The sequence below is a fragment of the Somniosus microcephalus genome, unplaced genomic scaffold (genome assembly GCF_052327205.1).
Source record: "Somniosus microcephalus isolate GS21.2 unplaced genomic scaffold, FLI_Smic_1.0 unresolved_chr7, whole genome shotgun sequence".
NCBI classification, from domain to species: Eukaryota; Metazoa; Chordata; class Chondrichthyes; order Squaliformes; family Somniosidae; genus Somniosus; species Somniosus microcephalus.
This window is the reverse complement of record NW_028225185.1, coordinates 3573440-3589627: the sequence shown is the minus strand read 5'-3', so window position 1 is coordinate 3589627 and position 16188 is coordinate 3573440. Positions and strand designations below refer to the sequence as shown.

At 51.8% G+C, this 16188-nt stretch overlaps 1 protein-coding gene across 1 annotated transcript in view; it reads left to right on the top strand.

The window, feature by feature from the left end:
* The window catches only part of ash1l (ash1 (absent, small, or homeotic)-like (Drosophila)), a 255851-nt gene that overhangs the window by 197227 nt on the left and 42436 nt on the right, over positions 1-16188 (top strand). The window contains 2 exon segments of the mRNA XM_085978244.1: positions 3342-3436; positions 13451-13608. Of these exon segments, the coding sequence (XP_085834370.1) occupies positions 3342-3436; positions 13451-13608 (253 nt within the window).

Below are 16188 nucleotides of genomic sequence, written 5' to 3'. Positions count from 1 at the left end.
TAACCCAGGGGTCACTGGGCAGTGATCAGGAGCAGGAACCCTGGCTGATTTCCCCTCTCTCTAACCCAGGGGTCACTGGGCAGTGATCAGGAGCAGGAACCCTGGCTGATTTCCCCTCTCTCTAACCCAGGGGTCACTGGACAGTGATCAGGAGCAGGAACACTGGCTGATTTCCCCTCTCTCTAACCCAGGGGCCACTGGACAGTGATCAGGAGCAGGAACCCTGGCTGATTTCCCCTCTCTCTCTAACCCAGGGGTCACTGGACAGTGATCAGGAGCAGGAACCCTAGCAGATTTCCCCTCTAACCCAGGGGTCACTGGACAGTGATCAGGAGCAGGAACCCTGGCACATTTCCCTCTCTCTGTAACCCAGGGGTCACTGGACAGCGATCAGGAGGAGGAACCCTGGCTGAATTTCCCCTCTCTCTAACCCAGGGGTCACTGGACAGCGATCAGGAGGAGGAACCCTGGCTGAATTTCCCCTCTCTCTAACCCAGGGGTCACTGGGCAGTGATCAGGAGCAGGAACCCTGGCAGATTTCCCCTCTCTCTAACACAGGGGTCACTGGGCAGTGATCAGGAGCAGGAACCCTGGCTGATTTCCCCTCTCTCTAACCCAGGGGTCACTGGACAGTGATCAGGAGCAGGAACCCTGGCTGATTTCCCTTCTCTCTAACCCAGGGGTCACTGGGCAGTGATCAGGAGCAGGAACCCTGGCTGATTTCCCCTCTCTCTAACCCAGGGGTCATTGGACAGTGATCAGGAGCAGGAACCCTGGCTGATTTCCCCTCTCTCTAACCCAGGGGTCACTGGACAGTGACCAGGAGCAGGAACCCTGGCTGATTTCCCCTCTCTAACCCAGGGGTCACTGGACAGTGATCAGGAGCAGGAACCCTGGCTGATTTCCCCTCTCTCTAACCCAGGGGTCACTGGACAGTGATTGGGAGCAGGCACCGTGGCTGATTTCCCCTCTCTCTAACCCAGGGGGCACTGGGCAGTGATCAGGAGCAGGAACCCTGGCTGATTTCGCCTCTCTCTAACCCAGGTGTCACTGGACAGTGATCAGGAGCAGGAACCCTGGCTGATTTCCCCTCTCTCTAACCCAGGGGTCACTGGACAGTGATCAGGAGCAGGTACCCTGCCTCATTTTCCCCTCTCTCTAACCCAGTGGTCACTGGGCAGTGATCAGGAGCAGGAACCCTGGCTGATTTCCCCTCTCTCTATCCCAGGGGTCACTGGGCAGTGATCAGGAACAGGAACCCTGGCTGATTCCCCCTCTCTCTAACCCAGGGGTCACTGGACAGTGATCAGGAGCAGGAACCCTGGCTCATTTCCCCCTCTCTCTAACCCAGGGGTCACTGGACAGTGATCAGGAGCAGGAACCCTGGCTGATTTCCCCTCCCTCTAACCCAGGGGTCACTGGGCAGTGATCAGGAGCAGGAACTCGGGCTGATTTCCCCTCTCTCTAACACAGGGGTCACTGGGCAGTGATCAGGAGCAGGAACCCTGGCTGATTTCCCCTCTCTCTAACCCAGGGGTCACTGGACAGTGATCAGGAGCAGGAACCCTGGCTGATTTCCCTTCTCTCTAACCCAGGGGTCACTGGGCAGTGATCAGGAGCAGGAACCCTGGCTGATTTCGCCTCTCTCTAACCCAGGTGTCACTGGACAGTGATCAGGAGCAGGAACCCTGGCTGATTTCCCCTCTCTCTAACCCAGGGGTCACTGGACAGTGATCAGGAGCAGGTACCCTGCCTCATTTTCCCCTCTCTCTAACCCAGTGGTCACTGGGCAGTGATCAGGAGCAGGAACCCTGGCTGATTTCCCCGCTCTCTATCCCAGGGGTCACTGGGCAGTGATCAGGAACAGGAACCCTGGCTGATTCCCCCTCTCTCTAACCCAGGGGTCACTGGACAGTGATCAGGAGCAGGAACCCTGGCTCATTTCCCCCTCTCTCTAACCCAGGGGTCACTGGACAGTGATCAGGAGCAGGAACCCTGGCTGATTTCCCCTCCCTCTAACCCAGGGGTCACTGGGCAGTGATCAGGAGCAGGAACTCGGGCTGATTTCCCCTCTCTCTAACACAGGGGTCACTGGGCAGTGATCAGGAGCAGGAACCCTGGCTGATTTCCCCTCTCTCTAACCCAGGGGTCACTGGACAGTGATCAGGAGCAGGAACCCTGGCTGATTTCCCCTCTCTCTAACCCAGGGGTCATTGGACAGTGATCAGGAGCAGGAACCCTGGCTGATTTCCCCTCTCTCTAACCCAGGGGTCACTGGACAGTGATCAGGAGCAGGTACCCTGCCTCATTTTCCCCTCTCTCTAACCCAGTGGTCACTGGGCAGTGATCAGGAGCAGGAACCCTGGCTGATTTCCCCTCTCTCTATCCCAGGGGTCACTGGGCAGTGATCAGGAACAGGAACCCTGGCTGATTCCCCCTCTCTCTAACCCAGGGGTCGCTGGACAGTGATCAGGAGCAGGAACCCTGGCTCATTTCCCCCTCTCTCTAACCCAGGGGTCACTGGACAGTGATCAGGAGCAGGAACCCTGGCTGATTTCCCCTCCCTCTAACCCAGGGGTCACTGGGCAGTGATCAGGAGCAGGAACCCGGGCTGATTTCCCATCTCTCTAACCCAGGGGTCACTGGACAGTGATCAGGAGCAGGAGCCCTGGCTGATTTCCCCTCTCTCTAACCCAGGGGTCACTGGACAGTGACCAGGAGCAAGAACCCTGACTGATTTCCCCTCTCTCTAACCCAGGGGTCACTGGACAGTGACCAGGAGCAGGAACCCTGACTGATTTCCCCCACCCCCAATCGCCACTCCCTAACCAAGGGACAATGAGGCCAGTTGTAGCCGGAGCTGGGATGAGGTAACTGAGCGCAGACTTCGGGGCGGTAGGGGAGACCTGGGACCACGTTGTCTTTCCCAGGGCAGTGGCTTTACTCGCTCTGCGAAACCGGGAGAGACACACGATCAAGTTATCTGAAAGATATGTGATGTAAGAAAACTACTAGGCACTTGGTCTAAGCGTTAAAGAAAGCTTTCATCAACTGTTTTACAACATGGAGGTCTAGTTGTGTCCTTCACTAGTTCCTGTTAAGAATGTCCTGCGCAAGCTGGGCCCGTGCCCGAGTATTTATACTCTCCCTGGACAGCGCCGCCCGTAGGCCGCTCAGTATTATTTCATAAGTCTTTCTTTTATGATTGACTGATTCATGTCAATATGCATCTTGTGCAGTTGTAGCGCGTGCTTATGGTTTAAGAGATGCTGCGTGAGTAACAAACGTGAGCGGCATGCTACTGAAAGTACCTCACCCAGTTATGTCGTGTTTCCTCACAGAGAGGGCAGGTGTCCGAGGAACCCAGCGAGAATGTCAACAACCCTGCGAAGCTGAGCCAACCTCACCAGATGAAGCCCATGTCCAACAGGGAGAGGTAGGACGTGCTGTCCAGCACCAGAGTCACACAGCTCAGAGTAAAATTCTGCCCGGGTTATACCCAATGCCTGTCATCGATCACAGGGTAGTATGGGAACTGACTGACGCTGCGTTGTGCTGTCTTCTCCCGCACAGGTTCACTGCACGATTCCTCGCGCAGCAAGTTTTAAAAAAAAATCCTTCTCCCCTCTGTCCTTTTAAAAACATTCCCCACCCCAGAACATTGTCTTCAAGGCCTTCAGCATGTGAGAATCTAGGTACGGAGCACAGGGAGGGGGTAACTGAAGACAATCACTATCACTAAGGAAATAGTACTTGGTAAAATAATGGGACTGAAAGACGACAAGTCCCCTGGACCAGATGGCCTGCATCCCAAGGTCTTAAAAGAAGTGGCTGCAGAGATAGTGGATGCATTGGTTGCAATGCACCAAAATTCCCTGGACTCTGGAGAGGTCCCAGCGGATTGGAAAACTGCAAATGTAACACCCCTATTTAAGAAAGGAGGGAGACAGAAAGCAGGAACCTATCGACCAGTTAGCCTAACGTCTGTCGTTGGGAAAATGCTGGAGTCCTTCATTAAGGAAGCAGTAGCAGGGCACTTGGAAAATCATAATGCAGTCAAGCAGAGTCGGCATGGTTTTATGAAAGGGAAATCATGTTTAACAAATTTGCTGGAGTTCTTTGAGGATGTAACAAGCAGGGTGGACAAGGGTGAGCCAGTAGATGTGGTGTATTTGGATTTCCAGAAGGCATCGATAAGGTGCCACATAAAAGGTTATTGCATAAGATAAGAGCTCACAGAGTTGGGGGTAATATATTAGCATGGATAGAGAATTGGCTAACTAACAGAAAGCAGAGAGTCGGGATAAATGGGTCATTTTCCGGTTGGCAAACGGTAACTAGTGGGGTGCCACAGGGATCGGTGCTGGGGCCTCAACTATTTACAATCTACATTAATGACTTGGATGAAGGGACCGAGTGTAATGTAGCCAAGTTTGCGGATGATACAAAGATGGGTGGGAAAGCAAGTTGTGCAGAGGACTCAAAGAATCTGCAAAGGGATATAGACAGGCTAAGTGAGTGGGCAAACATCTGGCAGATGGAGTATAATGTGGGAAAGTGCGAGTTTATACACTTTGGCAGGAAAAATAAAAAAGGAAATTATTATTTAAATGGAGAGAGATTACAAAATGCTGCAGTTCAGAGGGACCTGGGGGTCCTTGTGCATGAAACACAAACAGTTAGCATGCAGGTACAGCAAGTAATCAAAAAGGCAAATGGAATGTTGGCCCTTATTGCAAGGGGGTTGGAATATAAAAGTAGGGAAGTCCTGCTACAACTGTACAGGGTATTGGTGAGACCACACCTGGAGTACTGCGTACAGTTTTGGTCTCCTTATTTAAGGAGGGATATACTTTAATTGGAGGCAGTTCAGAGAAGGTTCACGAGGTTAATTCCGGAGATGAGGGGTTGACTTATGAAGAAAGGTTGAGCAGGTTGGGCCTATACTCATTGGAATGAGAGGTGATCTTACTGAAACATATAAGATTCTGAGGGGGCTCGACAAGGTAGATGCAGAGAGGATGTTTCCCCTCGTGGGGAAATCTAGAACTCGGGGGCATAGTTTCAGAATAAAGTGTCGCCCTTTTAGAACTGAGATGAGGAGGAATTTCTTCTCTCAGAGGGTCGTAAATCTGTGGAATTCTCTGCCCCGGAGAGCTGTGGAGGCTGGGTCATTAAATACATTTAAGGTGGAGATAGACAGATTTTTTGCAAGATAAGGGAGTGAAGGGTTACGGGGAGCGGGCGGGGAAATGGCTTCAAGCCCGAGATCAGCCATGATCTTATTGAATGGCAGAGCAGGCTCGAGGGGCCGAGTGGCCCATTCCTGCTCCTATTTCTCATTTTCTTATGAGCAGTTGTTCAGCTAGGGAGAGTGTTGTCTGATCTCTGGGATTAATTGGCAATCCCAGGGATCTGTTAAAGATGCTGTGAAACTTGCCCTCCGGTTGTTGTGCGTTTTAGCAGGTGTGGGGGGGTGGGAATCATACAGCACAGAGGGAGGCCACTTGGCCCATCGTGCCTGTGCCGGCTCTCGGAAAGAGTTACCAATTAGTCCCACTCCCCCCTGCTCTTTCCCCAGAGCCCTTCCAGTTAGTTCTTTTTAATTATCTATTCAATTCCCTTTTTGAATCTCCCTGCAATATTATTCGTCCGTCTTTCTTTGGTTAATGCTTGACCTGTACTTGACCCCCCCCCCCCCCACACCCAAAGAAAGTCTTGGGAACCCTGGGGAATTAATTGCAGCTGTGCTCAAGCAGACGTCCTCTAACCGGGAATAGAAACTGGGCCATTTTTGGGTGATGTGACTCAGTACCGCTCTGGACGACAGCGTTACTCTTCCCCTGTCCCCCGGGGATCACAGGCCCCGCTCACACAGCAACTGGGTGACAGCTTTACCCCACCCCACCCCCGGGGATCACAGGCCCCGCTCACACAGCAACTGGGTGACAGCTTTACCCCACCCCACCCCCGGGGATCACAGGCCCCGCTCACACAGCAACTGGGTGACAGCTTTACCCCACCCCACCCCCGGGGATCACAGGCCCCGCTCACACAGCAACTGGGTGACAGCTTTACCCCACCCCACCCCCGGGGATCACAGGCCCCGCTCACACAGCAACTGGGTGACAGCTTTACCCCACCCCACCCCCGGGGATCACAGGCCCCGCTCACACAGCAGCTGGGTGACCATACCCCTTGATCCCTTTCGCCTTAAGGAATATATCTAACTCCTTCTTGAATATATTTAATGAATTGGCCTCTACTGCCTTCTGTGGTAGAGAATTCCACAGGTTCACCACTCTCTGGGTGAAGAAATTCCTCCTCATCTCTGTCCTAAATGGCTTACCCCTTATCCTTAGACTGTGACGCCTGGTTCTGGACTCCCCGACCATCGGGAACATCCTTCCTGCATCTAGTCTGTCTAGTCCTGTTAGAATTTTATAAGTTTCAATGAGATCCCCTCTCATTCTTCTAAACTCCAGCGAGGATCACAGGCACAGCTCACACAGCAACTGGGTGACAGCTGTACCGCCCCCCCCCCCCCCCCCGGGGGATCACAAGCCCCGCTCACACAGCAACTGGGTGACAGCTTAACCCCCCCCCCCCCCCTGCTGGGGGAACACAGGCCCCGCTCACACAGCAACTGGGTCACAGCTGTACCGCCCCTCCCCCCCCGGGGGATCACAAGCCCCGCTCACACAGCAACTGGGTGACAGCTTAACCCCCCCCCCCCCTGCTGGGGGAACACAGGCCCCGCTCACACAGCAACTGGGTCACAGCTTTACCCCCCCCCCGGGGATCACAGGCCCCGCTCACACAGCAACTGGGTGACAGCTTTACCCCCCCCCCGGGGATCACAGGCCCCGCTCACACAGCAACTGGGTCACAGCTTTACCCCCCCCCGGGGATCACAGGCCCCGCTCACACAGCAACTGGGTGACAGCTTTACCCCCCCCCCCCCCCCGGGGATCACAGGCCCCGCTCACACAGCAAATTCCTGATCCCACACAACCCATTCAAGAATATCCGGCTCTGAGTGAGAGGTGATGGGAAACTTTCCATGAGCATGGGGAATTGAGCGATCAAGTCAAAGCACACCCACTCGGGCAGGCTGCCAAGTAACTGATCCAAGAGCCGTGTTGCTGGAGTGGCAGAATGCCCTTGGTCATTTGTGCCCAGACCCTGTCGCGCTGTGCTGTCGGGCCTTAGCTGCAGCCTTGCGTTGTTCACTGCACTGATGCAGAATGCGGACCGCTGACATTTTAGCCACCTTCTCCCCTCGCCCGCCCCCAAGCAAGCAGCTGCTGCGTGAGGTGCCACAACAGTTCGCAATTAAATCATTTCATAGTACCATAAAAATAGCATTGATTGTTTCATTCAGGTCCTGATTAACATGCGTCTGGTCGGCCAAGATCTGTAATGTAAGCTGATGGTGCTGGAAACCCACAGCACGCCCGTCGGCATCTGAGACCGGCTGAGGTTTCAGGTGGCGACCCCTTGTCGGAACAGACGGATTCAGTCTGAAGCGACTGGGGGACCCCCCGCCCCAACCACCTGAACCATTAACCCATCCCTGTCTGTTCCAGTGCTGCTGGCACTGCATATTTCCGGCAATTCCTCTTCCCCAGCATTTGCAGTTTATTCACTTGATCTCGTCTTCTGAGTTTGGAGCACGACTTCTTCATCTAACGGAAGTAACAGGGTCTCTGTGTTTCTTGAGCCAGAGCAATGACTCTCAATTCTCTGTGGCAGTATATAGTAGGGTTATGGGGCTGAGCGGGTAACACTGTCATTTTATCTCCCCCTTCCTCGATCTCTGCCTCTGTCCTGAAGCTGCTAACTCTTTGCCAGCGAGCGGTCCTGTGGCTATCGGCAGTCCCTCCAGTACCTGGCCACATTGCCATTCAGCTGCTTGCCCCCGGGCAGAGTGTGTGTGTCGTCAGGCTGTCCCACCACGAAGGAAGCCAGATCCTACCATCGAACGTCCACGTGCTCACACTGGGCCACTGGACAGTGACCAGGTCCAGGACAGCCTGACACCTGCGGGTTGAGGAACTTCCCGGTCCTGCATGGCTCCGTACCCAAACTGACGGTCCATTTCCTGACACGTCCACGGGGAGCACCATCTTTTTTGCCTTATTACGGAGGCAATACTGTCCTTTGGGTAGCCTGCTCCAATAGCTGTGTTTGGTGCTACCTCGTCATTGCCTTGGGAATGCTAGCAGGGCAGCAGATGTGCTGGAGTGAGGGCGTTTCACAGTAATGCAGCCAGTGATCTGAATGGTTGCATCACTAGTGCTGTGTGTACACAGGCACCGCTGATCAGCTGGCCCATCACTTAATGCAGCTTGCTCGTGTCGGAGAAAGCCGCATTTCTTTTTCTAGTTTCCTTTGTAATTTGTAACAGGCACAACGATATCATCTGCGGCAAAACAGTTCCAGTGATGTAACGGCGTCAGACATTCCTGCACAGTGGCGGGAGGAGAATGTTGAGCTTTACTGCCAGTCTAAAGATTGAGGCCATAGTGTTGAGGCTGTAGAGTGCTCTGGTCAGGCCGCACCCCGAATACTGGTTTCCGCTCTGGTCACTGAGGCACTATCCAAGCCCTGGCAGCAGCACAGAGAAAGGGCCACAGGGCCTGATCCTTCGTGTCCGAGGAGCAGGGGGAGACTGGCCGTATGGGCGATTTCCTGAGTGCCCCGTGAACGCTGTATTATCGGCAACCCCATGGAAATCCCTCGCCCTTTCGGGGGAGCCGCCTTGGAATCGCGGCTTCTTGCTTCTTAGTTTCCACAATTTAAAGAGGTCCATCCGTGCCTAGCCCATCAATCCTGGAAACCAGAGTGATAATTCCACCCTTTCCCTTTCCCATCTCCCCCCAAAGACCCCATTAAATCAAGTGGCGGCCACATCAGCCTCATGCTTACCTTGCAAAGAAACCCTCGAATGGTTTTCTTTTAAATTCGAAAACGATTGCCCAATTTTCTCTCTTTCTTCCCCCCCCTCAGATGAGGTGTTAGAAACACCTAGGACTTTTCAGCCTTGAAATGATACCAAGGAGATGGGACTTTACCAAAATGTGTAAGATACAAAGTGAAATAATGTAAGGTTAATACTGAGCACTATTTCAAGTTCAGCCGTCGTCTCTTCTGCAATCGTATCTAATGGCCCCTCTGTATCCATGACAAAAACTCCCCACTCATGCAGAACAATGTTCCCAAATTGATCATTTTTCTCCCTCCCAATCCTTATTGTTGTGTCTCGCACCAAGTCCCGTTCACCCATCACCCCCTGTGCTCGCTGACCTGCATTGGCTCCCGGTTAAGCAACACCTCGATTTTTAAAATTCTCATCCTTTTCAAATCATAAGAACGTAAGAAATAGGAGCGGGAGTCGGCCATTTGGCCCCTCGAGCCTGCTCCGCCATTCAATAAGATCATGGGCTGATCTTCTACCTCAACTCCACCTTCCCGCACTATCCCCATATCCCGTAATTCCCTTCGTTCCCAAAATGTATCCAGCTCTGTCTTGAATATACTCAACGACAGAGCATCCACTGCTCTCGAGGGCAGAGAATTCCAAAGATTCACAACCATTCTTTGAAACTCGGGAATGTAGGCTCAATCTCTCCTCATTGGGCAATCCCCTTATCCCAGGAACCAGTCCAGTGAACCTTCGCTGCACTCCCTCTATGGCAAGTACAGGAAACTTTTTTTTATGTCGGTGCCGGTTCATCAAAAATTCCGGATAACCGAGCGCTATAGTAAAAGATACGGAGCTCAGAGCTCCGTATAAAGCAACAAACCCTGTTGCTTAGCAACAGGTTCAGAACAATGGCCACAAGTTCCAAGCGTCTCTGTAGCTTAGCAACAGCTGCAGCCACACCCTTGCACAGCAACAGATGGAGGAAGGCAAGTAATAAAACTTACCTGAACCTACTCCTGAATTTTGCCGGTTAGCCGAGATTTCCGGTTATTTAGGTGGCGGTAAATCGAAAGTTTCCTGTATGTCGTTCCTTAAGTAAGGAGACCAGAACTGTACACAGTACTCCAGGTGTGGCCTCACCAATGCCCTATATAATTGTCGTAAGACTTCTTTACTCTTGGACCCAAATCCTCTTGTAATAAAGGCCAACATACCATTTACTTTCCTAATTGCTCGCTGCATCTGCATGTTAACTTTCTGTGATTCATGTACAAGGACACCCAGTTCCCTCTGAGTGCAAACATTTCCCAGTCTCTCTACCAAAGTGGATAGCTTCACACTTCCCCACATTGTATTCCATTTGCCATGTTCTTGCCCACTCAGTCAACCTGTCTATATCTCTCTGCAGCCTCTTTGCGTCCTCCTCACAGCTTACTGTCCCACCTAACTTTGTATCATCAGCAAACTTGGATACGTTACGCTCAGTCCCTTCATCTAGGTCATTGATATAGATTGTAAATAGCTGAGGTCCAAGCACTGATCCTTGAGGTACCCCGCCTGCCAACCTGAAAATGACCCGTTTATTCCTACTCTCTGCTTTCTGTCCGTTAACCAATCCTCAATGCATGCTAGAATATTACCCCCAATCCCATGAGCCCTAATTTTGTGTAATAACCTCTTGTGTGGCACCTGATCACATGCTTTTTGAAAATCCAAATACACCACATCCACTGGCTCCCCCTTATCCATCCTACTAGTTACAGCTTCAAAAAACTCTTAACAGATTTGTCAAACACGATTTCCCTTTCATAAAACCATGTTGACTCTGCCTAATCATATTATGATTTTCTAAGTGCCCTGTTACCATGTCCTTAATAATAGATTCTAGCATTTTGCCTCCTACTGATGTCAGGCTAACTGGCCTATAGTTCCCCATTTTTTTCTCTTCCTCCTTTCTTAACTAGAAGGTTTGCTACCTTCCAATCCTGCTCTAGAATCTCGGGAATTCTGGAAGATTAATCCCAGTGCATCCACTATCTCTGCAGCTACCTCTTTTAAAACCCTAGGATGTAGGTCGTCCGGTCCAGGGGATTTGTCGCCACTTAGTCCCATTAATTTCTCCAGTACTATGCCTTTACTTATACTGATTTCTTTAAGTTCCTCATTCTCTCTATGGCGTCACCCCTCCCTATCTCTGTAATCTCCTCCAGCCCTGCAACCCTCCGAGATCTCTGCGCTCCTCTAATCCTCCGATTTCCATCGCTCCACCATTGGTGGCCGTGCCTTCAGCTGCCTGGGCCCCGAGCTCTGGACTTCCCTCCCTAAACCGCCCCACCTCTCTCTCCTCCTTTAAGACGCTCCTTAAAAGCTATCTCTTTGACTCTGCCCTAATATCTCCTTATGTGGCTCGGTGTCAAATTTTGTTTGGTAACGCTCCTGTGAAGCACCTTGGGACGTTTCACTACATTAAAGGCGCTGTATAAATGCAAGTTGTTGTTGGGATGGAGATCTCCGCCTGGCTGTCGTGGGAGGCAGCCAGTTAACTTATCCACAGCGAGCGAAACCCGTGTGGGTGAGAAACACTGGTGGAGACACCGCCAGCATCCCCGGCCTCTCGGTGAGTTAACGGCCCATGGTTTAGAGACAGAGCGAGAGAAAGAGTGGGAAAAAAATAAATCTGCAAAATACAGAGCGAGATCTTTTGGGTGTGTGTGCATGTTTATATAATGCTACATACTTGTGATATTATTACAAATTAATCCTGTCCTGAGGGGATTTTGTTTGAGCTTAAATAAATATGCACAGATTGATATAATGCAGAAGTATATGTGTACAGTATCCAGTTAGGTAGTATCCATTTTCTTAATTCAACTTGGCTTGTCTGTTGTTAGAGCTGTTTCAGATTTAGACTAGTTAAAAAGTAGAACTGTCTCTTTCAGTTTGCGTTCCAGCTCCAACCATTCACTCTGATAAGCTGAGGCTCAATGTAAATTAGGATCCTGAATCAATCTCGTTGCCCCAGAACATGGGGCTCTTCATCAGAGACACGATGTTTAGCCCTCCTGATGGCTCAGCTGGTTAAGAAGGGTCCCAGCTTTGATGCCAGTCTGTGCTGATCCCAGCCAATTTAGGGAGGGGAAGATCCACCCCTTTGGGTTCTCGCTGCTGACGGCCGTCCAGGGACGTCAGTCAGAAAGCGCTTGTGTACGGACCTCAGACGGGCACAGAGTTGGGCTCGACCTCGGCGTGCTCGACCCTCGGTCCAATTACCCTGCCGCCGCTCGTTGACCAGGTCGAGGTTCACGAATGAATAGCGGCCACTTAGGTGAGGTACTGGAGAGCTGTACCCCTGGTTAGTGTCTTCAGGGGAGGAGAAACTGATCAGGAAGAGGAGTGGGGGTGGGGGGGGAAATGCACTGTTTGAAACTCGGCCCTGACTGATATCTGACCATTTGTGTCGTCACATCCTCTGATGTGACGGGGACAGTGCAGCATTTCTGAATTCACACCAGTGCACTGATCAGTACAAAAGAGTGGAAATGCCAGAGGCTGCCAGAATATCTGTGGCCTTCTCTGGAAAAAGCAACAGGGCTGGGAGAAGGGAAGATTATTTTTGGCTCTGTTTTGGAGTGGAGGGAAGTATATTGAGGGCTCAACCTGTTGCTGGTTAACTGCGGAGTGAGGCGGGAAGTCTACAGGTCGATTGTGCTGAAGCACAGCGATTGATGGTTTTTTTCCCGGTCCCTGGCCTCCCTCAACGCAAATAGGTCGGTGTGCCATGCCTGCGGGAGGGTGGGTGTGCCATGCCTGCGGGAGGGTGGGTGTGCCATGTCCGCGGGAGGGTGGGTGTGCCATGTCCGCGGGAGGGTGGGTGTGCCATGCCCGCGGGAGGGTGGGTGTGCCATGTCCGCGGGAGGGTGGGTGTGCCATGTCCGCGGGAGGGTGGGTGTGCCATGCCCGCGGGCGGGTCGGTGTACCACGCCCGCGGGCGGGTCAGTCGTACCTGCGGGAGGGTCGGCCGTGCCCGCGGGTGGGTCGGTGTGCCCGCGGGTGGGTCGGTGTACCACGGCCGCGGGAGGGTCGGCCATGCCCGCAAAGACATTTCTTGATCAAAGAAGAATAAGGCTTTTATTTATGTAGCCCCTCATCACACCTCAAAGCACCTAACATGCGAGACGTCACTTTGAAGTACAGCGACTGTCGTTATGTAAGCAAACACAGCAGCTATTTTTTTATGCACAGCAAGACCCCACAAACAGCATTGCGATGAATGGGCAATTAATGTCCCACTGCCCTCGCAGTTAATGACTTGTTTTCACATGTCCTAGACATACATTGAGGGCTGTGCTCGCCTGGTTGTTTGATTTTTTTTTTGGAGGGGTGGGGAGGGGGGGGCGGGGAGGGGGGGGTGGGGAGGGGAGGGGCGCGGGGCGGGGAGGGGTTGCTGTGTCAGCTTCTGCTTGTTTTCTCGGTTGGCCTTTGATTTCCTGTCTTGGTTTTCCTCCTCCTCCTCCTCAATAGGAACTTTGTGCTGAAGCATCACGTGTTTCTGGTGCGAAACTGGGAGAAGATGCGGCAGAAACAGGAGGAGGCAAAGCAGGAGAACGACAACAGTCAGTCAGCGTCGCTCTACACCCGCTGGAACGGCATTTGCCGAGACGATGGCAACATCAAATCTGGTACAGAGCAAGAATGAGTTTTCTTGGTGAGGGGGGCAGCGAGAGACGAGAGACTTTCTCGGTTGACCGTGGTGTCAGTGCATTGTTACACTTTGCGCTCTTGTATTGAACAAGAGGTTGGGTTTGATTAAAAAATATCGTCTTTTGGGGGCTGTTGAGAGTTGCGGTGGTGGGGGGGGGGCACAGACCTTTCACCTCTGGGACTTGTGTTGAAATCCAGCACTTGCTAACGGCCTCCTCTAGCTAGGGGTGGCGGTCCTGCACTGAATTTGGAGGGGGGGATCTGAATCTGGCTGCCAGTGGGTGTGGGCCCACCGCACCAAAATGCTCCTTAATTGGCAATCTCGCTTGGAGAGGTCACAGCATGGCTGGCATAGCCAGGGGAACATGTTACAGAAGGGTTGAGGAGGGCCACGAAGGCAGATTAGAAGGTGCTTTACCTGTACGGAGCGCCCGTGTGATGCTGACGCTAGGTGCCTGTATTTTCCAGCGCCGGGTCCCACAACCTTCAGCACAATAACAAACAGAAATCCCAAGGTGAGCGTGGTTGCCGAGGGTGCGACCATTTTTTTCTACTCTTGGTACCCAGCATGAACATTCAAGCGCCTCTCAGATTAGGTAAAGCACAAGTTGCATGCAAGGTAAAGCTCCCTCTACTCTGCCCCTTTACGGCTGGTCTCGTCAACCTGGTCTGGGCTTGTCCCTGGGTCACAGGTGAAAGGTCAGTATTTCTAAAACTCTCACCCACCGCATGATCGATGGTTCCGATAAAATGAGTGTTTGTAAACGAATATTCTCCCCGTCGCAGTTTGCTGCCAGTAATATACAGTGGAAGTCTTGCCCTTTGCCCTCATGCGTTTGCACTGGGTGTGTGAGAACGACCATCATTCGTGCGTGATCGCACCTTGTGAATACTCCCCCACACACAACTGTGTGACCCTCAGCCTGTGTGAGGCACAGCGGAGGCGCTTCTGTGGTGTATTCCTTTGCAGACTTGAGGTAAATGAGTATTGATGCTCGAAATAAACACAGCCTCCGAACAGATTCTTTTGAGTTTCAGGAGCTCATTTTGTGAGTAATCTTTCTCGAAGTAAGAGTGCAGTTGTAAGAGGTGGGATGTGGGGTATTTGTACACATTTTGCACTGAACTATTCCTTGAATTACAGAGTGTAATGACGCCATCTGGTGGCAGAACACCTGACACATTTTGTCCATCTCAAGATAATTCCCCCCCTCACCCTTAGTGCTATTCTTACACTATTTATCCTAACCCCGAAGATATTTCACCAGGTTTGGGGATTCTCCTCCTTTATATCGTGCACCTTGGGCAAAAGAATGTCTTCAAGGACTTTGCAAGGTGGGCACAGTAGTGTAGTGGTGATACTGGACTCGTAATCCAGAGAACGTGAGTTCAAATGCCACCATTGAAGAATTTCAATTCACACTTTCTTTTTAAAATCTAGAAATTTAAATTAAAAACTGGTATTGGTAAAAGTGACCATGAAGCTGTCGGATTGTCGTTGAAAGCCCCAAATGGGTCCTTACCCGATCTGGGCCTATCTATGACTCCAGTCTCACGCCAACCTCGTTGACTCTTAACTGCCCCTTCGAAGTGGCCATCTGGACAACTAGAGATGGGCAATAAATGCCGGCCTTGCCAGCGAAACTCTCATCCCGAGAAGGAATTAAGCAGATAAATTTGGCCCAAGATATAAGGCATAAGGAGATGGGTTCTAAAGACACTTTTTTTGCAAGCAGAGTGCAGGATAGTAAGGGATCTTGGGAGGGCAGGAGGGGTTAGTGACCGACCGACTGACTGGTCAAGCGGGGAGCGAGCCGTGATCCGGATTCAAAGCCGCGCAGCTCCTGCACCTGGTGAGGTGCACCGTTGCACACAGGGATCGGGGGTTTTGGCGGAGATGAATATTAATATTACCGGCTGAAAAGACACTGATGCTAGCTGTGCCCGTATGTGCTGTGATAGGGGAACCAGTATCAACCGGGGGGGGTGGGGGTTGCTTCTCCTATTTACTTACAGCTTCAATATAGGGTAAGCAGAGTGTATATTGATTCCATATTGGTGCACCCAGCAGCTGTAATGTCACGGCATGTACAGCTACAAAGGCATGGCCACAAATGCGCTTTTAACTGAGATTTTGCTCCCATTTTATTATGAAATATTACTTATTTTGCTCCCTCTACAAACTGCGCCCTTATCAGGCCAAACATGCGAGAGGCAAGCCAGCTTTTTCTTGGCATGGTTGCGCAGAAGCGGATAATCAGAGAGGTGGCTGCGCCGAACGCGAGGGGATTTGGTAATAGATCGCGGGGCTGTACCTTTCGTAGTTTATCGAGCTGAGGGCCGGCCAGGGGAATCCTTCAGAGCAGAGGCAGACCCAGGGTTATGGGGGGAGGATTCTAATCTCCACCCCTTGCTCGAGGCTTGTGAGTCCTGTACGTGTCCTCTAGTCCTACCAGTTAAATAGCTTGCTGTACTTTCCATTTGGCGCATCCGTCGTCTTCAACAATTCCCGTTCAAAAGAAGAAGAAAAAATAGTCAAAACAAGAGCTGTAATTCCA